Here is a 24,084-nt window from a genome sequence, read left to right as displayed (position 1 = left end):
GCACTACAGATATTGTGTCACATTAATATAATGTTGTGCTAACCTGCACATATTAATTAATATACACTTTATGCATTTTAATTTGTTAAGTTTCTACATTTTGTAAACGCTACATTTTCGGTTTCTTACAAGTTTACTTTTCAGGACTGCATTTCAAGTTTCCAAATTTCATTTCAAATGTTATTATTGTTTAAAGCTGCTTGTCATTATGATTATTATTATTATTATTATTATTATTGACAACTTTTTTTAAATCAATGATGAACTGCCAGTGTTGCAATCGGCAACCTAATTTCTTCATCTATCACATATGATAGTAATCGATGCATCACAAGATTTTATTTTTCAAAATAAACATGTTTATCAGAAAATCACAACTTACATTCAAGTGGGAACACTTCCGATTATAAAATACATTACCAAACATCGCTTTTCCGTCCTCCCTCTCCTTAACCCCAAACCGTACATAGTGTCTGACTCTTCAACTTTTACAATAATTGTGCAGCTTTCATTTTTAAATCATGAAAATGTAGATCAAACATTTGTAACGGATGTGACTTGTCCAATGTGAATCCAAAGGCAGACAGGTCTGTATTCCAGCAATGCCTGTACGTTGGCTGTCTACCGTACTTGCACTATATCAGTGTATAACTACAAAATCAATCTTTTAATGCAAACTGACAATGGGTAACTTCAAACTGGGCTCTGATTTGATGCACTGATTCACCAATATATACTTGAAGCTTGGAAAGTTTAAGGACCATGATCAATAATCGATGCATTGATTAGTTGCTGCATTTCTATTAATTGCCTAATGAAAGAAAATAAAATCCAATTATGGTAACAAATTATGTGTTCTAAGATCTGGCTTTAATAAGGACTCTGGCAAAGTATGCAGAACCTACACCAGACACTCACGAGAGCGCCAGGGCACTGCCACAGGACACAAGACACAGCACAGCCAGGACAGCACAGGACACAAGACTCAGCACAGTCAGGACAGCACAGGACACAAGACTCAGCACAGCCAGGACAGCACAGGACAGCACAGGACACAAGACTCAGCACAGCCAGGACAGCACAGGACAGCACAGGACACAAGACTCAGCACAGCCAGGACAGCACAGGACGCAAGACTCAGCACAGCCAGGACAGCACAGGACACAAGACTCAGCACAGCCAGGACAGCACAGGATACAAGACTCAGCACAGCCAGGACAGCACAGGACACAAGACTCAGCACAGCCAGGACAGCACAGGACACAAGACTCAGCACAGCCAGGACAGCACAGGACACAAAACTCAGCACAGCCAGGACAGCACAGGACACAAGACTCAGCACAGCCAGGGCAGCACAGGACACAAGACTCAGCACAGCCAGGACAGCACAGGACACAAGACTCAGCACAGCCAGGACAGCACAGGACACAAGACTCAGCACAGCCAGGACAGCACAGGACACAAGACTCAGCACAGCCAGGACAGCACAGGACACAAGACTCAGCACAGCCAGGACAGCACAGGACACAAGACTCACTGACCTGTGCTGTCCTGTACTGTCCTCGGGACAGCGCTCTGCATGCCTCGGGTCACAGAACACAGCAAACCTACTGTAAACACTGCCCATTATATCATTGTGAAGAAATATGGTAGAGCTGTTTAAATAGATATTTAACATAACTGTACAAACATGCATATGCATTTAAAGCTTGTCTAAAATAAACTTGTCTGAGCATAATTTCTATCATGTTTCTGAGATTACTTAATTTGAATTAGTGTATTTTAAAATATGTACATGTTCATTTGGTCCTGCATTAAACTCAATGTCAGTTTGATCATAAACAACAATCCAGTTTCTAGTGTAGAATAGTTCCAGTTGAAATAGTTTGAGAAAGAAATGCTGTTTCCATGTAAATTAGGGCACCAATAGTATTGTCATATAGTGACATGGTGTAACAAGCAGGTTTCAAAGAATGGGGCTTTAAAATGAGTGTTGGAGAATGAAAACAAACTGAACTATAAACAGCTTTCTGCTGAAGTCCAGTGAAGAAGCCAACTAAAAATAAATGACTCCCTAATGCAGTGCATTTCACAGGCTTGCTTCCCCTCTTTCAGTAAAGCCCCCCTCTATAGATCTGCATTCCAGTGTCACTCACCTCTCTCAGTGATGCTAGCAGGTGGCGTTTCCTCCTGCAGGATCCGCTCATTGGCCTGGTCACACCCCAGCTCAGTCACTTCCTCCTTGATCTCAACAGTCCTGTCTGCAGAAACAACCCATCGAATAGGAAGCTCTGGGCTGATGTGAGCTGCTTCCATCTCAGAAACTTCCTTTGAGTGAGGCTGATCCGTTCTCACTGAAGAAAAGGAGACAAGACTTTTAGTTTGTCATTTCAGACTGCATATTATAGAAACTATATAATAGATGAATCCAATATTATTTAAATTCACATATCAAGCTTTATTTAAAATGTTCTTGATATCATCTGCACCTTTGCAATATGAATTCTCCTGTGTACTCTAACATATTGACACAACTTGCAAACAATATGCATGCATGGCTATTCCAGCCCTAAAACACGGGGATTATTCTATTAAGTAATATTTGTTACATTAGGTAAACCTTTAATAGCAGACAAATATCTGCATGAGAAGTTATTAATGAACATATCAAGGGGGTTGAATATCCCCACCTAACCCTACATTGCATACCTATGAGGGGTGTGGCAGCACCTCCTGGCTTGAAATACAGGGGTGCTGTGCACCTGCTGGTGCAGTGACAGATCCTGCTAGTTCTGTGAATCTGATGAGCTGTGTGTGCAGTGCACTGCGCCTTTAACATTGCGTTGGGACACAAACGCTAATAAATCAATCAGTGCTGACTGTCACAACAGGGGCGGGATATTTTATAAATTTCCCATTTAGTAGTTGGAAAACATTAGATGGTTACAGAAAAATATCCCACAGGCCTGAAAATATCCCAAAAAAAGAATATCCCATTCTTCTGACTGTCCTTGTTTACGACTAAATAAAATAAAATTGGGGTTGGGACGATTTCCAATAACATCATATGGAACAGAAGTCACCATGAAATGTACGATATTGTATTCATTATGACGATTTTTAATGCCAGCTGAATTTGCGATTTTTCATTTAATTATTCCACAAGTAATTTCATCTGCTCTAGTAATATTTAATTAGTATGTCTTGTAGTGTAATAGAGCAGCTGCTGTCATGTGACATCATGTCAGCGTTCTGTTGCTATGTGTGTCACTGCTTTAGCGCCATGTGACACTGTCAGATCGGGTTCATTGATGCCGTCATACCATGGTCTACACCAGTGCTGCCCAAACACGGTCCTGGAGAGCGCCTATCCAGTAAGTTTTGTAGGTCACCCTAAATTGCTAATTTCTAAAGACTGGGAACACATGTAAGTTATTGATCAATTAAGCAAATAACTAAGCAATTAAGGGAACTCTGGTCATTGGGCCAGTTTACATGCTGGGAAAATGTCATGACTCGTTTACTGTCATGACTTATATAAGGTGGTACGATCTGGATTACAATTTTAGTTAGTTTTGGTTTATGTTTGAATACAAATGTAATACATTATACAAAAATCAAATACAACATGAAGTTTCAAAGCAGGAATTGTTAAATTAAACAAACCAAAATGACCTAAAATTATAATTCAGCCGTACCACCTTTAAGTCATGACAATAGACAGATAAGTCATGACATTTTCCCAGCATGTAATCCAGGCCATTGAGGGCAGAAAAGGGCAGTTCATTTTTTGTACCAAATGTTCTCTAAATGACTTCATTTAATAAATCACCTGCTTAATTGATCACAATAAAATTGCTCCAGGTGTTAAGAAATTGATGATTAATGGTTACCGGTAAAACCTGCTGGATAGGGACTCTGCAGGACCGGGTTTGGGCAGCAGTGGTCTACACAGATGAGAAACTAAACTACATCAAACAATTGATCATAAACACACACACATGTACATTAAAAAGTTTATTTTGTAATTAAACAATATTTAATGTATTTAAATTTACTGCAAAAGCTCTTGCGTAATCACACCATGATTAATCAAATAAAAAAACACCATTTATGATAAAAGCATTGATAAATATAAAAACATACGATTAAATGTCAATAAAAACGCAAGCATAATTGATCAAATATTAAGCCATAAAATACCGAGCTATGTTTTACCCTATCCTCTCTTTGCATCACGAAACCTACTCGTCACGTGTCTTTCAAAACAAAAAATTAAACGCTACAAGGTCAGTATCCGCTTCGATATTCATGGAGAAAATGGAGGTACCCTATGTGCAAAATATGCTACACTAAGGTTATCTTACCATCAGAAAACAATTGTACATTTAAAATGTATCTGTTATTTCTTTATTGTGTGCAGTATATGTAAGGTTCTGTATGGTATCATAACTTGTTAATGCTGTAGCTTGTGCCCAGTCCCTGACCACCTTCCAGCGCCTCCTCAAGACACACCTCTTCAGACAACACCTGTAAAACTCAACTCTTCACTTCTGGACAATATAGCACTCTGCCTTTAATGCACTTTAACTTGCACTTATCTGCTCCCTATTTTACTGTATTTAATCCTGCACTTAACCCAATCTGTAGTATCTTGTATTTCACCTGCACTCTTATCTAACCCTTGATGTAACTATCAACACTTATCTGCTCTTGAACTGCCCCGATATCAGATCACACTGTGTTTTGTATTTGCTCTTATTAGGACTGAAGTCACTGTATTTTATATCTTGCTCTTATCTTGATATGTATTTTTTGTAGACAACTGTAAGTCGCCCTGGATAAGGGCGTCTGCTAAGAAAGAAAGAAAGAAATAAATAAATAAATAATGCAACATGCACTGTTGTTTTGTGTACTATTGAGTACGATAGATGGGTAAAAAGGAAGTGTGTTAAATTCCTTTAGTGTGAACTTAAAATACTGTTTTATTATTTCCTAATGCTACAGAAATGAGTACAGAGAAGACATGCTACATTTTGTGTTATCATTATTATTTATAGTAGCCTATAGGCTGAAGTGAAACAATGCACGGGGTATTCATTTGATTTTACTATTTGTATAGTGTATTCTGTACAGTCATTCTTAACGTCATGTGTACAAAGAACACAACACAGAAATGGTATTTTAGCAAACAAGAGATTTTCAATATTGTCCCAACCCGAAATTAAAAAACAACTCTTCAACCTGTTTTTACAAACATTTCATAAGTGGATCATAACTGTATAGGCTACTTTGACTTGTTTGCTATAAACCTTTATAGCAAGCATGATAAACATCTCTAACATAATAGCAACCGAATGCATGGCTTCCATCCTATGCATGGGTTACAGTTTTGTTCAGCTACATACAATGTCTATAGACATTTTCAGATAGATTACTATGTATAACGTTTTATGTACGGTGCGGCCCACCAAGTAAACAATCTTATGGCCCTTCCTGCCAGCGGAGTTAGACACCACTGCACCCAGCGTGAACACAGGGTGCGTTCACGACACTTTTTTGCCGGCTAGATTGCAAACGGGAGTCTGCGCGTGACGTCACGGTCTGCGCAGACGCAGCGTGGACAGCTTTGGTAGATGAACAACAGTTCTGAGCAGAACCAAAATGGAGGTGGTGTTGAGAGAAATTCCTATCGCAGAAGAAGTGGATGCAATCGAAGATCCCTTTGTGCTCCACCAGCTTCATAATTTACAGCATGATCAGAAAATGTGTAGTAGAAACAGACCCTGCTATAAAGAGATAATATAAACGTATGTTTTGTGATGCGAGACAAATTAATGAGTATTATAACGGGCAGGATTCCTCCCCGTCCTCTCACAAAGGGGTTGTTAGACAGTACTGTATTTTGATCTGGGCCAAAAATACTTCAAATACTTGCACATAAGGTCACATACCTCACTTCAACTACCTGTTATTAAAGCCGATTTTCTCCTTAATTCAAAGTAGGTTATTCCCTGTCCCCGATAGCCTTTCATCAATAACCAATTACACCTGCTGAAAATAACAGAGCAGTTTTAGGTTAATTTCAACCTTCTACCATTTTTTACGTTTAAACCTTTAGAATAAATATCTGAATATTTGAAAAGTATAATAACTGTGTGGAAAAGGAGTCAAATCATTTTAATTTGTATTACAAATCATTCATAAGATAATTAATGCCCTGATTGGAAGGTGATTCACACCCCCTGACTCGGTGGCAGTAGCACATGGAGTGAGGATTGGATCTGCTTGCCTACACGCTTCTTTGTCAGCCAGCGCTCGTCTATTGTTTTGCGCCGCGGCTGCTCCAGCTTAGTACCTGTCAGGAGATGCGCGATCTGCGCAGAATCTGCGCTCGGGAGATGCGTGATCTGGTGACGTCTTTTCCGGATGAGTTCACGCAGATGGCGAACTTGGACAGGTTTTGCACAATCTGCGCAGCATTAGGGAAAATATGCGTACGTGAACGCAGCCACAGTCTAAGTAAATATCTTTTAAAAAAACACACATTAACTATAATTGTTTTCAGAATGCCTTAAATACCAAGACAAAAGATGGAAACTTTTTTTTTTTTCCTCAGAAACAAAGTCATGCAGCAGAGGGTTCAAATTAACTGTATTTCTGTGCAGTTCAATTTGAAGTTGACATGTTGTGTGCTGTGCTGGAAGTACAAATGAAAAATCAGTGTGCATTAAATTAAGTTTTGTTTACCTCTCTGTATCTCACTCTGCTGTCAGCCTAAGTTGTTTCTTTCTTCAGTCGATCTCAAGACTTCCGTTTCACATCTAAACCGTCACTTTAAATAAAACCATTCAGATATTTTTTTTAAAAAAAACAGTCCTTCCCGTTGGTATTCATACAAAATATAATGACGAGCAGCAACTTTGAAATACAAAGCAGAGAGACAAAACCGACGCCATTTCGGATCCACAGCCGGACATCATAATAAAACACAAACCAGCTTGAGAGGCAACATGGCAACTCTGGCAGTCAGCTTCACAACCTCCTCTTCTCATCGGGATGCATCGACAGGGAGGCCAGCCAATCAGTCGCGCAAGATGGGTTTAGGGTGTTTCTACAGCCAATAATACGCGAGGATTCCAACTAGGCACGCCTACTACTAGTGACGCATTCCTTCGTTACAGGAAACGTTTGCTTTGTTTATGCTGGAGAGATAGAGGTGGCTGCAGACAGTGCTGTCAGCACAACAGTGTATTACCTGCTGTCTAAAGTATTTAGGTTGGGTACAACTGTTTCCTAATGATTTATGTTTTTTTTTAGGTCGTTTATTACCAGCATTGAGTTCAGAAACAAAAAGTCAATTTTCTGTTGATTTAAGAACTCAGACAGACTGGAGCGCGAAAGTTACTCCTTGGAAAATTAAAACTAGAATGTTGTTCGTTTTCTTTCATTATCAGACCAGAAGAAGTGCTGATTGTATATGAATATTAATTCCCAAGTAAAAAAAAAAATTAAATTAAACGCAGAGGATTCCTGCTACTCGAGTCTCAAGCTAACAGTCAGTGAAGATGGACGTCAGTGTCTCCGTGTCGTTCTTTCAAGACGAGCTCGCCTCTACCATCGAGCACGCAGTGAAAGCGGCTGTAGACACCGTCTTGTGCCAAATCACAAAAGTTGTCGGCGGCAAATTCACTGAATTCCGAATGGAAATGGCTGGAAAGGAGAAAGAGAATGAAAGTCTGAAGCTGAGATTGGAAATATCAGAGAGCGAGTTGAAAGCAGTGCGGGAATGCATGAACGCTGCAGATGCAGACATTAAACAACCTCTCAGAAACATGAACCCCGACTGCAATGAACAAGACTTTCAGAGGAATGAGAACCAGGGGATATTTCAAGGTAAGATTGACCTTTTTTGATGGTATCACGTGGTCATTCCAACTCTAAATAACTTTTTTAGTCCATTTTATTGTCGAGGTATTGGTTTGAATTTCTCCACAGACACCTTTAAAGTGCTTATTATGAGTGCTGTTAATAACTCAGCGCCACTGTCCCAATATTACACCAGTCTAATTGATTCCCCAGACTATAAAAAAGTACTGGTCTGTGTTTGTAAATCCCACCTTGTCTAATTAAGATGTGAATGGATATAACTTGTATAACTTAACTGTGGCTAGTACAATTTCTTTGATCTCTAGCTAAGTTAAAAAAAGGCAGCGAGAACTGCCAGTGACTCAATACAGCAAGGATACTTTACGTGTATTTGGGGTTTTGAGGAGGCAAAACTAAATCAGCCAAAAACATCATTCCACTTTTAATATGTAGTTAACAACATTCTACAATAAGTCGCCAAAGTAAGGTAAGGAGGCTGTGTGGTCCAGTGGTTAAAGAAAAGGGCTTGTAACCAGGAGGTCCCCGGTTCAAATCCCACCTCAGCCACTGACTCATTGTGTGACCCTGAGCAAGTCACTTCACCTCCTTGTGCTCCGTCTTTCGGGTGAGACGTAGTTGTAAGTGACTCTGCAGCTGATGCATAGTTCACACACCCTAGTCTCTGTAAGTCGCTTTGCATAAAGACGTCTGCTAAATAAACAATAAACAAGGTAAACATTTCATCTTCTTTCTTTTTCTTTCTTCATATTTTTACAGACCCCAGGCACTTTTATCCACCCATATTTATATTACAGAACATCCGAGTTTAATGACAATTAAATAAAAACAAATGTATTTTATGGAATCATTTTAAAACATGACAATATATATTTTTTAAAGCAATGGTCTATCCTAGTAAAATGTTGAACTATTATTTTTAAATATGTTTTCTATTTTTTTTAATAAAAAGCCATTGAAAACCTGTCCCTAGGTTTCTAAGCAGATTTATAATGTTGATTTTAGTCAAAATGAACAAACAATTCACAGGTGGCGCGTCAGTTACAATGAATGTAACGTCAGTAAACTTACTATCAATAAACATTATAGTTTGGCAATCCATTTCATTTTGTTGTTGCAATAAAGTATTAAAGGTCGACAACATATCTATGTAAATATATAATAACTCAGATTTATAACTTCAGAGAAATATGACTTGAACAGTAGCATGTCAGATGTTGTGTCTGTTTTGTGTTGTGTCAAGTATGGCTGTTCCATTGGAATTAGAAAAGCTCTCAGATTGTATTGATTTAAATTCGTGCAAATGGTATGTGATGACAAACACAATTAAATCATAACTACTCCTGACAATTCAGCTCTTTACCTTGTTGTTGAGGCATTTTTAAATGTTAGTGCTACATTTTTCTTCCTATCATTTTATCACAGTATTTAAGCCATGGGATACAGTCTTTGGATCACGCAGTGCACAATATACTTCCCCTCTATAACTTTTCTATATAGGGCTTGAACTTTTCAGTTTTTATTTTCCAAATCTCTGCCTCCCTTGTTAATTGTTAAATGTTAATTAGGAGTTGTTAAGCTGTCTCTGCATTCCAATAAAGAGAAAACTACTAATTTAAAGACTGGGTTTAAGATAAATATTTTTTTTTCTTTGCTCCAAATTAGGAGATTTTAAATGATGGACTTGCTGTCAGTGTACACTCCATACTGGGCATTTTATGCTGAAAAGAAAATCAAACAAGTGAAAATCGCAAAAGCACAATGATAAACTAGGTGACCGCGTGAATGAAATGTAATTTGGATCAGTGATGAGCAATTAACGTAATTTGTTAAGTTTGGTTTAAATAGAAATGAAGTGAAATAGAATCAGATTCAGTCCAGATATGAAGGTAAAAACAAGTGACATTGTTTTGTAATTAACAGCTTTTTCTGAGTTTAATTAGGAAACTGAATCGGCTCAAAATAAATTTTTTAGAGGGACGTCATGTGATCAGAAATAAAACCTGAACATTTCCATATACTTTACCACACCATTTATACACCACCTACTGGTTTAGAAACGGTATTTTAAAAGATACTTGAATTTGAATGTTATATACATACCCAGTGTCATACATTTAGCCATAGATATTTTAGAATATTTTTTATAATGACAAGTATAAGGGTCCGTTCTACAAAAAAAGAAGCTTTTAAAATTCCAGTCTAACACATGCAAGAGGTTGATCGGAGGTACTACATATTTTATTTAATAACATTCAGATATAAAACATGGAAATATGGGTGGTATCAAATTAGCTTTATTTTATTTTTTTATTAACAAAATCAGCTTAATTTGAAGCATTGATCACCCCCCTACCACAAATATTTCAGAAACAATGTTGGATCCAACCTCATTCCCAGCTCCCCATCCTGTAGTGTCTGGAAAAGTAGAAGTCTCTAGAGGTCATCATTCATGATTTGTATCTATTGGCCAGGTGCCCAGTGAGCTCAAGCAGACACCTGCAGGGCTGGCCTTTGTAGCTAGCTGTCCACTTTCACTGTCAAGCTCCTGGGTGTAAAGAGTTTATTCACTTGGTTGTGTTATTAGAGGACACTCACTGTATTCCCCAGCTGTGTGGTTTGCTCCAGTGAGGGTAGACCATTAAACAAAACTCCTCATAAATTGTTCCAGTGGAGTTATCCAATGACATCTCGTAATAAATGGATTTGAAAGGAACCTGGCTAGTAAGTAAGAGTTATAATGTTGTACAACTTCTTTTCTTTCACACAGATCCCAAAGAGAGCCATGCTATGCCTAAATCTGAAGCACAGGAGGGGCCAAGGATAGAATCAGTTCACACACTAGAGGAGCCCTTTGACCAGGAGTGGTGTGCAAGTCTAAAGCCAGTTACAGAGCTGACATGTGTTAAAGATGAAGAGGTCCCTCGACTGGAATGTGTTCCTATTAAAGAGGAATTCATAGAACAGGAATGTGTCCCCATCGCAGAGGAAGTTCCTGCTGAAAATAATGTCTGTACACTTGAGGAGAACAACAAGCTGGGATCCAGCCTGTGTGATGATTGTCCACCTGCACGTGAACTGGGATTTGGAGGTAATCATACAAAACAAGAAACATTGAGCTCTCTGCAGAACAGTGACTGTGTAAGAGTGCTTTACAATAACCTTTGTCACTCTTCTCTTTTTTTCCTCTAGCTCCTAAAGGGAATGACACAGGAGGGACTCCATTTCCCTGTGCGGATTGTGGAAAGAGTTTCAGTCATTTACCACAGCTTAAAATCCACCAGCGCATTCACACAGGAGAGAAACGCTACCACTGTAATGAATGTGAGAAGAGGTTCTCTCGATTGGACCATCTTAAAAATCACCAGCGAATTCACACAGGAGAGAAACCACACCACTGTAATTATTGTGGGAAGCGCTTTATTGAATTAGGAAATCTTAAAAAACACCAACGAATTCACACAGGAGAGAAACCTTACCAATGTAATGAATGTGGGAGGAGTTTCACTCGAACATGGAGCCTTAAAACACACCAACGAATTCACAGGGCAGTGAAACCCTGAATGTTGGGAAAGATTTAATCTGGTTGGACACTTTAAAAACATAAAGTTCTCACAAGACACAAACCCTGTCACTGAAGAGATTAATGTGATTAAAAAAACTATTTAGAATTAAAAATCCTTTCTTAACAAACATCTTCTATATTAAAACATTTATAATAAATATTCCTTCACAAACGCACCTCAGAAGTGTTTATTTCACAGGCTGCGTTTACACTTTGAAACAGACAAAAGGATACCATTCCGGTCAGAGACATCAGAGTTTCAAATTAACTTTTAACTCGTTCCAAAGAGGGAGACATTATTTTACAGTCTTGCTGGTAAGAGAGAGATACTCGTGGGAAATGTTGCTTTTAAAAGATTCCACTGACTGAGATGGCCTTTGACTTCCTGGTAGGTCGCTGTCCACTTCCACTGTCGAGCTCCTGGGTGTAAAGAGTTTATCGACTTGATTGTGTTATTAGAGGACACTCATGTTGTCCTCAGCTGTTCTGGGGTTTGCTGCAGTGAGGATAAACTATTTTAATTGGATAATTAAAAACGGTAATCTAAGTGGGTGCACTATATCCATTCAAAAATAAACAAATACAATTAATGACATCAATAGAATTCTGACAAGGGTCTGGCTTTGTAGAGGAACCTGGCTAGTTTAGTAAGAGTTATAATGTTGTACAATTTTCTTTCACACAGATCCCAAAGATAGCCATGCCAGGTCAAGGATAGAAGCAGTTTACACACAAGAAGAGCCCTTTGACAAGGAGTGGTGTGCCAGTCTAAAGCAGGTTACAGAGCTGGCATTTGTTAAAGATGAAGAGGTCCGTCGACTGGAATGTGTTCCTATTAAAGAGGAATTCATAGAACAGGAATGTGTCCCCATCGCAGAGGAAGTTCCTACTGAAAATAATGTCTGTACACTTGAGGAGAACAACAAGCTGGGATCCAGCCTGTGTGATGATTGTCCACTTGAATATGAACTGGGATTTGGAGGTAATCATACAAATAAAGCAACATTGAGCTGATTATTAATCTTGCAGAAACTGGTTACTAAGCACTGAAGTGTGCTGAAGATTCATATTTTTTATCATTTCACCTCAATTTAAGCTAGGGAGGCTGCCCAACCACTATGCCAATGGCTTGCAACATAACTATCCTTGCTACTGTGGCATCTGCTACATGTGCATCCACTATCATGCCTGTTTCAAATGCTGTTAGATCTTTGCCTTTCCCTGTTTCTGGTAGACTGTTTGCGGTTGTGCTGCTCCCACAGCTTTATAGTGGTGCTGGGATCACATGTCTCATCACTGGGTGATGCCAAATCCAGTCAGGTTGCCAGGTGTCACCAGAAGAAACATTTCAATGCAGCACTTGCATGTAAACCTGATCTTATACTTGTATTCATCAAAGCGATATTAAGAGAGGTGGAAGTCAGTGACTGGTACATGTGAGTGATATTAACCGGAGTGTGTTAATAATCAATGTGATAATCTCAAGCATTTGTCCTTATTGATACCCATTATATTCTGCATGGCAAATTTCAATGTGATGATAATAAAAGGAGGCTGGTATTAACAGGAGTGATATTAAGCAAGTTTGGCTATTTTCTAGGAATTGGTCGTGGTTATGAGGGTAAACCGTGCAGAAGAGTAAATTGTGTAAGAATGCTGTACAATAACCATTGTCACTCTTCTATTTTCTTTCTCCAGCGGCTAAAGGAAATATCACAGGATGGACTCCTTTATCACAGCTTAAAATCCACCAGCGTGTTCACACAGGAGAGAAACCTTATCACTGCACAGTGTGTGAGAAGAGATTCAGTCGTTTAGCAGACCTGAAGAGACACCAGCGCATTCACACAGGAGAGAAACCTTATCAGTGCACTGAGTGTGGGAGGAGTTTCACACTGTTACAACATCTTAAAAGACATCAGCGCATTCACAGTGGAGAAAAACCTTATCACTGTAATGACTGTGGGAAGAGATTCAGTCGTTCATGGCACCTTAAAAGACACCAGTGCGTTCACACAGGTCCGAAACCTTATCACTGCGCAGAGTGGGAAGACATTCAGTCATTTATCGTACCTTAAAAGACACCACCACTGTCACGCAGGAGAGAAACCTTATCACTGCACTGAGTGTGGAAAGAGATTCACACAGTTATGAAGTCTTCAGTCATACCAGAGCATTCTCACAGTAGGAAACCTTTTCACTGTGCTGCGTGTGGGAAGTTTTTCACACACTTAGTTCCCTGATAATCCACCAGCGGAGTCAGAAAAATGAGAAATCTGTAGTGAATGTTTGAAGAGTTTCCATCACTCAGACCTTAAAAGACATCATAAGATTCACACAAGAGTGAAGCCCTGAAATTCACAGAATTTCAACCACTTGAGGACACCTAAACACCAGGAGTAAATTTGACTAAGGCTGGGTCCTTTTTTGGGGGTTTTGATCCTCACTCTGTACGGTTGGGTACGTTTGATGTGAAGTGTGAACAATGAAGTTTGCTTGGGAAATGAACAGGTGGACTTGGTACGGTTGACAAACAAACCGATCAATGCATCGATTTGCTTGCTGTTCACATTTATCTGCAAGTAAAGGGACCAGGTTTGTTTTGGATGTGAGCTGAAGTTAGTTTTTGTTTGGTTCTTTTCCATTTTTTCAGGACTGAGCTCGTTTGTGTTGACAATGCAGGTTTCAAGTGCAATAGGTTCGGTCTGAATCAGATGTTTTCAGTATCCTGCAAGGCATATTGAAACATGGCAGCTATTGATCTCTGGTTTTAATAAATCATGTTTTAGATTCTTACATATTGCTGTGGAAGAAAGCAATGGGGGACCACTTTGCTAATTTAATTAATAGGTTACATTTCTTGAATGCCTACAGTAAGATAATGCAGTTTACGCAATTCTGCATGGTTCTCCACTGCCGGCATTAACCAAGGTTGAGAAAAGACTGAAAATATTTTACTATTTTTGTGAGTTTCGTCCAGTTCGGCTTGGATTTTGGTGTAGGACCAAATTTCTATAAGAGCTTCAGTTTCTCACACTGTCCATGTAGTTTAAGATTTATGAGATTTCCACAGTGAAAAAATGGGGCGTTTTTTTCCTTCAATTTATGGATGCTGAACTCTGAAGCCGTAAAAATAACAGTATATAATAAAACAAGAATAGTTTAAAAATTAAACATCTGGTGGTTTTTATTGCAAATCATAACAACTTTCTGTTTTCTTTATATTGTCATCCAGTCAAAACATGTTAAATGTACAAAAAGCCAGATTTAAAAAATAGATCAGCTATTACCATTTAAACACATTGTTATACAGATAATGAGAATGATTAAAGAAATAATCCATAATATTGTTTATTTTATTTTTGAATGGTGCTACAACTAATATATTTCTCTGCTATTAACTTGCAGAGCACAGTGATACAGTTTTGAGCTTAATAAATAAATAGATAAATACAATAATAGCAAAATCAGACAATATGCATTTTTACTCTTTCCATCCGGGAAATTAAGGCTGAAAACTGGGACAATCACAGTTTTGCCGAGAAGTCTGGTAATGTTATCTTTCACCAGTCAAATCGCAGAGTGCCTAAATAAAGTTTTCAGTCAGCACAAACAGATTTGTTTCATCTGTTGCAGCTTGCATTCCAGATATAATAGGAATCTATGAAAAAGACCGAGGAGTTCATGTGACTCAGAAATGTCTTCATCTAGACAATGTGGGGAAACAATGCATGAGTAAGAAGACCTCACCTAGAATATTGTGTTTTGGTCACCTCGTTACAAAAAGGATATTGCTGCTCTAGAAAGAGTGCAAAGAAGAGCGACCAGAATTATCCCGGGTTTAAAAGGCATGTCGTATGCAGACAGGCTAAAAGAATTGAATCTGTTCAGTCTTGAACAAAGAAGACTACGCGACGATCTGATTCAAACATTCAGAATTCTAAAAGGTATAGACAATGTCGACCCAGGGGACTTTTTTGACCTGAAAAAAAGAAACAAGGACCAGGGGTCACAAATAGAGATTAGATAAAGGGGCATTCAGAACAGAAAATAGGAGGCACTTTTTTTACACATAGAATTGTGAGGGTCTGGCACCAACTCCCCAGTAATGTTGTTGAAGCTGACACCCTGGGATCCTTCAAGAAGCTGCTTGATGAGATTCTGGGATCAATAAGCTACTAACAACCAAACAAGCAAGATGGGCCGAATGGGGCCTCCTCTCGTTTGTAAACTTTCTTATTTTCTTATTTAGTTTTCCTAACTGAAACTGCACTATTCTACCTACTGTAGGCATTCAGCACATATATTAATTAAATTATCTAAGTGCTCCCCCAGTGCTTTCTCCCACAGCAGTATGGAAGAATCTAAAACATGCTATTAAAAACTGGAGCAATACATTAATCGCTGCCATCTTTCAAGATGCCTTGCAGGATATTGTTAACATCCAGTTCACACAGACCATATAAGTTAACTGAATGCATTTGCAAACTCCATTGTGAACACAAACGGACTCGGTCCTGAAAAAAAATGGAAAAGGACCAAATAAACTTTAGCTTGCACTTTGGTCTCATGCATTGCTGAGTTTGAACATTAGGAATATTATATGTAACTCTTCATCAGTGACCAAGTCTCCAACTCTTTCAAGTCAATACCAAGCTTTGGTCAATTCTGAACTTCACACCTCAAACACAGTTTTGTGTTCACAGGCTTTGACTGCAATATAATACCCCCAATATACAGTTTCAAATAATTAATTTTGTTTCAAGTTTTTTTTATTTTAGCTCACATCTAGGGGACACACAAAGGGACGCTTAAATTGTAGTGTACAACTCACTGGACAAATCATCCCCATATTCTATTTTACAAAGATAATTTTAAAGAATGACTGAAATATTCCTTTCATATGTTGTATTTTCCTTGTATTTAATAAATTAAAAAAAACAAAATCCTCTCATTTTTAGATTTGAAGTTAATTGTGTATATACATAAATGGGGATTCCCAGGTGTAAATGTTTGCCAGTCCATGTTGGAGCCTGGCTGGTTCCATATGCGTGCTTCTGTTTGTCTCGTTGCTCTACAGTAATACATGAATGATAAGTTAGGCTACAGCGGTTTATTTGTTCTTTTTAAACTCCTTTCCATTTCCTGTCTGCTGCGTTCTGCTGTACCACACTTGATTTAGTCTCTTTGCTCATGTGTGTTTTGTGTTTGTGTTCTTCTCTGGATGTGTTTGTGGAACACAAGATGGGTGTGAAAGGTTGACTGAACTGGTTTCATTGTTTTAAAATAAAGCTAATATTTAAAGAAATTGTCAGGGTTTTTTTTCCATTAAAGCATTAGACATGTTAGCAGGTCCCATGTAATGTTTAAGCAATAAGGCATGAGAGAGCATGGGTTGTGCTGTGTATTGTCACTTCTTGGTGCGTTGTTGGCACGAGACGCAGTTGAGTTAAACTGATTTATAAACATTTTATAAAAAAGAAAGGAGAAATCTATAGTTTCTAAAGATGTGTTAATATTTTGAGGTATAACCTTCCACAGTAGAAAATAGCCCTTATGAACTAAAAATAATATTTAAGTAAAACATTTTCATTTTTTTTTTTTCAGTAAAAGCAATATTTTTTAAATGGACTTTAAATAACTATAAAAACCTTGCTTAGATGTGTTTCAGTTGATTGTTCTGACTTTAAATAACTATAAAAACCTTGCTTAGATGTGTTTCAGTTGATTGTTCTGACTTTAAATAACTATAAAAACCTTGCTTAGATGTGTTTCAGTTGATAGTTATTTAAAGTCAGAACAATAAAAACCTTGCTTAGATGTGTTTCAGTTGATTGTTGTGACTTTAAATAACTATAAAAACCTTGCTTAGATGTGTTTCAGTTGATTGTTCTGACTTTAAATAACTATAAAAACCTTGCTTAGATGTATATCTGTGAGACCTTCCTGCATATTCTATGTAACATTGTTGCTAGGTAATTCACTCCCATTGGCTCTAGCGCCTACCAAACAGCGCAAGAGTTTAAGGTGCTTTGTTGGGATGAAGATTATTAATTATTAAGTAATTAATTTAGTCAAATTGTATTTTTTTTAGAAAGCCAGTCATTTTCTAGCACATCAGTGTTACATTTTTGTACCTGTAAAGAGTGAGTGAGCAGTAGTGAAGGAGAAGGGAGAGTGAAGGTGAGAGTCAGGTGGTTAAGATATCAAGTGTAGTAATGTAAGTGCTGTCAAAAAATATAAAAATATCCACAGCTAAAAATGAATGAAGAGTCAGTTTCACAAAATGACGGCTGATACCAACTAAAGGAGGAAAATAAAACTGAATATCTGACCGAAGGTACAGCAAATGACTGGTTGTACTACAAATAAAATACCTAACCAGCGTCTTGTTTAAAATAGCAAACTGGTTCGTAGTGCAAATTAATATAAACTGAAGATGTGACAAGACACTTTGATGTATCTTCCATGACAGCAGGTATTCTGACAGGTTTTTTCTTTGATTTTGGTGGTGCAGTGATATGTGGTTAGCACAGGTGCAGTGATTTGCCTTTGTTGCTAAGTAGTTCCTAATCGTGACATTGTGCGGGATATTGTAACGGCTTAGAACACTGATGGACCAATCAGCATGCAGCATTCAAACAATCCGTTTTATAAATTACTGTAATCACCATTTGTACTGCTTAAAAAAATAGAATCTATGTAAGTAATGCATTTGTATGTGTTTATAAGGGTAGGAGGCTGTGTGGTCCAGTGGTTAAAGAAAAGGGCTTGTAACCAGAAGGTCCCCGGTTCAAATCCCAGCTCAGCCACTGACTCATTGTGTGACCCTGAGCAAGTCACTTAACCTCCTTGTGCTCCGTCTTTCGGGTGAGACGTAGTTGTAAGTGACTCTGCAGCTGATGCATAGTTCACACACCTGATTCTCTGTAAGTCGCCTTGGATAAAGGCGTCTGCTAAATAAACAAATAATAATAATAATAATTACCTCTGCTTTATATATTTATCTGTAACTTGGAAGTGAAAACAAAATGTGAGTGTCTGCATTATATTATATTTTGTGCAGAATCATGTTGTTTGTTATCCCATTGATGATTATTGTCTACCTGCTGTATGAAAGTACACTTTTTGTTTTTCTTTTGAAATTAGGGGTACCCTATTTAAAACTGACAATGATATACTCTTTGCTTTGGCATTCTTTCAACACCAGTTGGTCTCAATTATCATGCACGTTATTTTGTGTCACTATTACCTGTAAGATATTTGTATTTTTTGTATGTTTTTGCAGAACCAAAATAGTCAGTTTTTTTTTAATTCAATAGGAGAATGGGGGATGTTATTAAACACTATCACATCAGCTGTTTATCATCTGTAAAAGGAAAAAAAAAGTTTAATTTGTTTATTTTTTCTGTTGGGTATAGGGCGCCTGAGAAGAATGATGAAACAAGTGTGTAATGCAGCTTTAACTGACAATGATGTGTGGGGAATATAGAGGTGGCAGGGAGGGAGTAAAAATCCTCCCTGCAAAAACACGTGGTAATGTGGCTGGAGCCGTGATTAAATAATTAATTAAGGCTCCAACGGCAGGTGTATAATTAAGGTGATCACGGGTGTTAGCTTAGTTAGGGCTGGAGTTAATGTCGGTGGAGATGTTTCGCAATATGTTTAAAAACAGTCCAAATACAGTATGCATAATAACTTGGGATAAGAACATAAGAAAGTTTACAAACGAGAAGAGGCCATTCAGCCCATCTTGCTCGTTTGGTTGTTAGTAGCTTATTGATCCCAGAATCTCATTAAGCAGCTTCTTGAAGGATCCCAGGGTGTCAGCTTCAACAACATTACTGGGGAGTTGGTTCCAGACCCTCACAATTCTCTGTGTAAAAAAGTGCCTCCTATTTTCTGTTCTGAATGCCCCTTTATCTAATCTCCATTTGTGACCCCTGGTCCTTGTTTCTTTTTTTCAGGTCAAAAAAGTCCCCTGGGTCGACACTGTCTATACCTTTTAGGATTTTGAATGCTTGGATCAGATCACCGGATACAGTAGACTCTGCATATAGGAACACCTTTTAAGAGAACACTTCACCTAAGGGAGATCACCCTTGTGGTGAAACGGATTTTACCCCATTGTAAATGCTCCGGCTAAACGAACAGGAACTTTTCTTAAAAGAACACCCTCTTGGCACTGATAGCGATTCGTTCACCATGGATACACGGCGATAGCTCTGGAATCATGTTAGCCGTCTAGTCATATATAAGAAAACAATTACAGACAACAAATCCCACCTCAGCCACTGACTCATTGTGTGACCCTGAGCAAGTCACTTAACCACCTTGTGCTCCGTCTTTCGGGTGAGACGTAATTGTAAGTGACTCTGCAGCTGATGCATAGTTCACACACCCTAGTCTCTGTAAGTCGCCTTGGATAAAGGCATCTGCTAAATAAAATCTGCTAAATAAACAACACACGGTGCGTATAAATCACCGTCTCTCACGGTCCATTCAGGTCTCAAATTACAAACCAAAGCGAAGGAACAGATTGCATCTCTCCGCCTCCTTTTATGCCGTCACGCATGAACCATTGGTAAACGAGTGACTGCCACGTCGTTTCCCTTCCGAGTCAATGCGTTAATGCAACAGTGTTCCGCCCCCTTCCTAGCTGGCCGACTTCCCTTGAACCCTGGGAAAGAACTGTCAGGCCAGCCCGTCCAGGGAACTCTGTTCTCGCTGTTTAGCGCCCTCACAGGTCGGGAGGGAGATTTACAACCAAGAATCATTGTATTTCTGTCACAATAGCGATTAAGCTTTTTGACCATTTTGTTTTGCTTTAGTTTTATTAGCATTAGTTTGTCTGTTACTTTTATTATCATAGTTTATTAACATACACTTACCTATTGTTTTACTTTTACTTATTCAGTTCATTTCATATGTTGATGCACATGCGTCATGACAAGTAATATATATGTATTTATTTATTAATTGATTCATATTGTGTCTGGTGGCTAACTCCGTCTTGGAGAACACTTCAGCTATAAGAACACTTTGCTTGCTTCCCGAGGGGTGTTCTCTTAGCTGGAGACTACTGTACATACATATTACTTGCATAAAATGCTGCAATCACAAATGTTCATTTGATTTTAATAAGTTAATGTATTAATTGGTCCACCACAGATCGATGTATTGTAAGTAAAAATACACTTCTTATTTTAGCAGGATCACTGGTTGTGAACATATATTTTTACTTGGAACACATGAGATATTAGAAGGGCTCAGTTTAACAATATCTTTTACGCCTTGGGTTCCACTAAATGCTTGATAGTGCTGTTTAACAAACCAAAGAAAAAGAACAGACTGCTTGGAGAAAAGTTTATTCAGAAGCCAAATACTTTTGAAAAAAAACTACTAGTTATGAGCAATACTTCAGAAACACCTACATCAATTACCACCTACACATACTGTATATAGACAACAAATATCACTACAAGCATTTAAAACAATATCATTCTAAGCTATGCACTGCAAATTCAATACATCATATAGTTACCTTCCTTTATGACTTGGAGGGAAGTGCAAAAGTCTCTTTTGAAGAAATAAAGCAGTCTTATGAAGAAGAATAACAATGGCGCGATGGTCATTGCTTCTTGGTCCAGCCTGGAGGGATGCAAGGAGAAGTCCAGCGTTTGCCTTTGTAGCGCTGCAACAGTCTTTTAATCCAGGTTTTAATAACTTTTTAGCAGTTGACAAACAGTGTTTCCTGGCAGTTTCCAAGTACAGGGAATAGTTACTGTGGTAATGCAGACAGAAAATAGTAAAATTTCAGCGACCCATATCGAACTTCTAGATTCACCCGCCTCTGTGGAAGATGCACAGCTTTCATTATCAGCAGATGGGAGGACATGTGGCATAGCCAATCATATAAATGTTGTATTACTGTTTAGTTCTGTGACACGCCCCTAGATTGAAACAAAGGCAATGAAGTCCTGGTACGGACCCATGTGTCCCCATCAATAGATGTTCATTGCAGTCTCAGTCAGTGGGATAGCAGAAAGCAACATCTTCCATGAGATAAACATCTCGGCACGTCTCTCTCTTACCAGCGAGGGTTTGAAACAGTGTCTCCCTCTTTGGAATGTGTTAAGAGTGTTTTGTTTCTAGCTCTGATGTCTCCGATTGGACTGTCATCCTTTTGTCTGTTTCAAAGTGTAAGTGCAGGCCCAGGGTTAGAAACTCACGCTCGCCCAAGGCGATTCCGTGAGTGCTCGGGGCTCAAGCACCAATGGGGGAAAAATAAGGTCCCGCATAGTGTAAATAAATCGCCTGTTCTGTCAAATTATAGTGTGGATGCGTCACAATCAGAACTGTTATTGCAGCGTTTAAAAAGTAAAACATTCACTGGCGGCTCTGACAAACCGGAAGGCGATCCTTCACATATTAAAATCCATGTATACAAAGTCCCCCAGCTTTCTTGAAAAGATCAGCATTTATCTTTTGTATTTGTTATGCTCTCATTCATATCCAACATAGTAGATTCAGTGTCCAATAGTTATGGCAGATTCCACTGTACTTGCTGAAGCGTTTTTCTCCCACTGCTAATTTTAAAACAACATTTCCACCTAGCTAACAATTTCATCCCGAGAGCTACAGTGAAACATACTGTGTTTAATTGGGACTTTAGTGAAGACCGAGTGTGTACTTTGTTTCTGATGTAGAAATAAAGACAACTACAAGCTGTCAGTGAATCAAAGCCATTTTGAACAAATGATACACAAACAGGGGCAAAGGTACAAAACACAGGAAGTGGTATAACAATGAGCCACAAGGTGGCGCACACCTGCAATCTAACATCCATGACATACATGAGCAAATTAATTATTGTAGGTAGTAATTCATAGTTATTTAATCACTCACAGGCTGTAACCCCCAACTCCACAAACCAGCCAGCATTTTTGCAAATAGCAACACATGTAATTAACAATAAAGTAAACATTTTATTTGTGTCATCGGTGTCAATTGCAGGCGGAGCTTCATGGTCGGCAAGGCGACACGGCTGAGAGATTTTTTTCCTCTGTCATCTCGTCTGGTGTTGTCAGTTTCTCACACACAGTACAGTAGTCGTTCAGTAACGAGGTACAAACAGGTGATTGATTGATCTGTAGGAGTGTTTACTAAGGTGCCTTTGTTAAAAAAAAAAAAATGAATAAAAAAAATCAAAATTTATAACGGTGTTTATTTTTTTTTATTGTTGATTCCAACTTAGACACTTCACATAAGGACTAGTAAGTTTACATCAGGACTAGCACATTTCAAAAGGTACTAGTCCCACAATATTTTTAGTTTCTAACCCTGAGGCCTCTGCAATAAACACTCCAGAGGTGTCTTTGTCAAGTAATGTTGTGTTTTTTTTTTTTTTATGAGGCATGTTTGTTAAAAAATGATTTTTTTAGAACTCCAAATGCATTAGAAATAGGGTTTTAATCACCTTAATCTCTTCAGTGACAACGTTTTTGTCTTGTGAGAATTTCCCAGTTTTTAATGTGTTCTACCAGATTAAACCTTTTTCAACATTCAGGCCAGCACTGCTGTGTGAATTCGTTCGTGTCTTTTAAGACTGCCTAATTCAGCGAAGTTCTTCCCACAATCATTACAGTGATATGGTTTCTCTCCTGTGTGAGTTAGCTGGTGTCTTTTAAGGCTCTCCGTTCGATTGAAACTCCTTCCACATTCATTTCAGTGGTGTGGTTTCTCTCCTGTGTGAATTCGCTGGTGGCCTTTAAGATGTTCCAATCGAGAGAACCTCTTCTCACATTCATTACAGAGGTGTGGTCTCTCTCCTGTGTGAATTTGTTTATGTCTTTTAAGACTTCTTAATTCAGTAAAGCGCTTCTCACAATCATTACAGTGGTGTGGTCTCTCTCCTGTGTGAATTCGCTGGTGATTTTTAAGATGTTGCAACTGAGAGAACCACTTCTCACATTCATTACAGTGGTGTGGTTTTTTCCTTTTGTGACCATGCTTGTGTCTTTTAAGGTTTGATAAATTACTGTATTTGTGTTTCTTGCCCTGCGGTTTGCCACTGGAAGACTTGTTGCACTGGGCTGATGGTGTGGAGTCGTGTTGTCCTTCATCTACTTTAGAAGAGAAAGAAAGAAAGAAAGAAAGAAAGAAAGAAAGAAAGAAAGAAAGGAGAGACAAAGGTTATTGTAAAGCATTCTTACACATTTACTCTTCTATAGAGCTTCCCTCATAACCCTCAAAACTACCTTTAACAAAACATAATAATCAACAGAATCAGATTTAGTGTTACTTGCATGGCATTTTTGGAGTTAAAACAAAAGCCATTATGATAGTAACTGAATAATAAAGAAATGTGTTCACTTCCCTGGAATTTACATAGTTATCTTCCCTGACATTTAAGTAATATCGTTACATTTCCTGGTATTTTATATACTGCACATAGTTCTATAATGAGTGAAAATGGTGACTGCAGTTAACGTTAGTTCAAGTTGATAAAAAACAGCAATGTAGTTTCATGTTAAATAACCCATTTGATGGCAGTTTCCACATGATCATTTCTGAAAATATACCAGGTATACTGGTTTACGCAGTATTGATACCGTTCCTGTTATGTTCAT

The 24,084-nt window shown here is 38.3% G+C and overlaps 4 protein-coding genes across 12 annotated transcripts in view; 1 reads left to right on the top strand and 3 right to left on the bottom strand.

Annotated features, from left to right (window-relative positions):
• Window positions 1-24,084, bottom strand: part of LOC131724953 (oocyte zinc finger protein XlCOF26-like) — a 275,201-nt gene that overhangs the window by 183,817 nt on the left and 67,300 nt on the right. The gene's annotated exons all lie outside the window — the stretch shown is intronic.
• Window positions 1-24,084, bottom strand: part of LOC117971128 (zinc finger protein 397-like) — a 186,936-nt gene that overhangs the window by 116,233 nt on the left and 46,619 nt on the right. The window lies entirely within an intron of this gene.
• Window positions 1-24,084, bottom strand: part of LOC117407738 (zinc finger protein 501-like) — a 34,412-nt gene that overhangs the window by 7,757 nt on the left and 2,571 nt on the right. For 2 of the 8 annotated variants that reach the window (XM_059018063.1, XM_059018066.1), the window contains exon 2: window positions 2,157-2,354. The exons of 2 other annotated variants lie outside the window; for them this stretch is intronic. In XM_059018063.1, the coding sequence (XP_058874046.1) occupies window positions 2,157-2,316 (160 nt within the window). In that variant the 5' untranslated portion in view covers window positions 2,317-2,354. Of the gene's footprint in view, window positions 1-2,156; window positions 2,355-5,954; window positions 6,055-6,750; window positions 7,077-24,084 lie in introns of those variants that run through there. 4 more of the 8 variants (XM_059018060.1, XM_059018061.1, XM_059018062.1 and 1 more) reach the window with 4 other exon arrangements.
• Window positions 7,194-16,988, top strand: LOC117407758 (zinc finger protein 300-like). 2 transcript variants are annotated; one of them, XM_059018023.1, is made up of 5 exons: window positions 7,194-7,896; window positions 10,658-10,978; window positions 11,080-11,211; window positions 12,138-12,434; window positions 13,151-16,988. In XM_059018023.1, the coding sequence occupies exons 1-5, from the start codon at window positions 7,569-7,571 to the stop codon at window positions 13,528-13,530; spliced, it is 1,458 nt and encodes a 485-aa protein (XP_058874006.1). In that variant the 5' UTR covers window positions 7,194-7,568; the 3' UTR covers window positions 13,531-16,988. The 2 variants fall into 2 exon arrangements, with proteins under 2 accessions (XP_058874006.1, XP_058874005.1); XM_059018022.1 differs by having other exon boundaries at window positions 7,195-7,896; window positions 11,080-11,286; window positions 13,151-16,987.

This window comes from Acipenser ruthenus, chromosome 58 (assembly GCF_902713425.1).
Source record: "Acipenser ruthenus chromosome 58, fAciRut3.2 maternal haplotype, whole genome shotgun sequence".
In the NCBI taxonomy this organism is placed as follows: domain Eukaryota; kingdom Metazoa; phylum Chordata; class Actinopteri; order Acipenseriformes; family Acipenseridae; genus Acipenser; species Acipenser ruthenus.
This window is presented reverse-complemented; position numbering and strand designations above follow the sequence as displayed.

Bases quoted from the DNA above. Each gene is read 5' to 3' on its own strand.
- LOC117407758 (XM_059018022.1), top strand. From the start codon at position 7,569: ATGGACGTCAGTGTCTCCGTGTCGTTCTTTCAAGACGAGCTCGCCTCT. The intron at 7,897-10,657 runs GTAAGATTGACC...TCTTTCACACAG, and splicing joins GAACCAGGGGATATTTCAAG to ATCCCAAAGAGAGCCATGCT. The intron at 12,435-13,150 runs GTAATCATACAA...TTCTTTCTCCAG, and splicing joins ATATGAACTGGGATTTGGAG to CGGCTAAAGGAAATATCACA.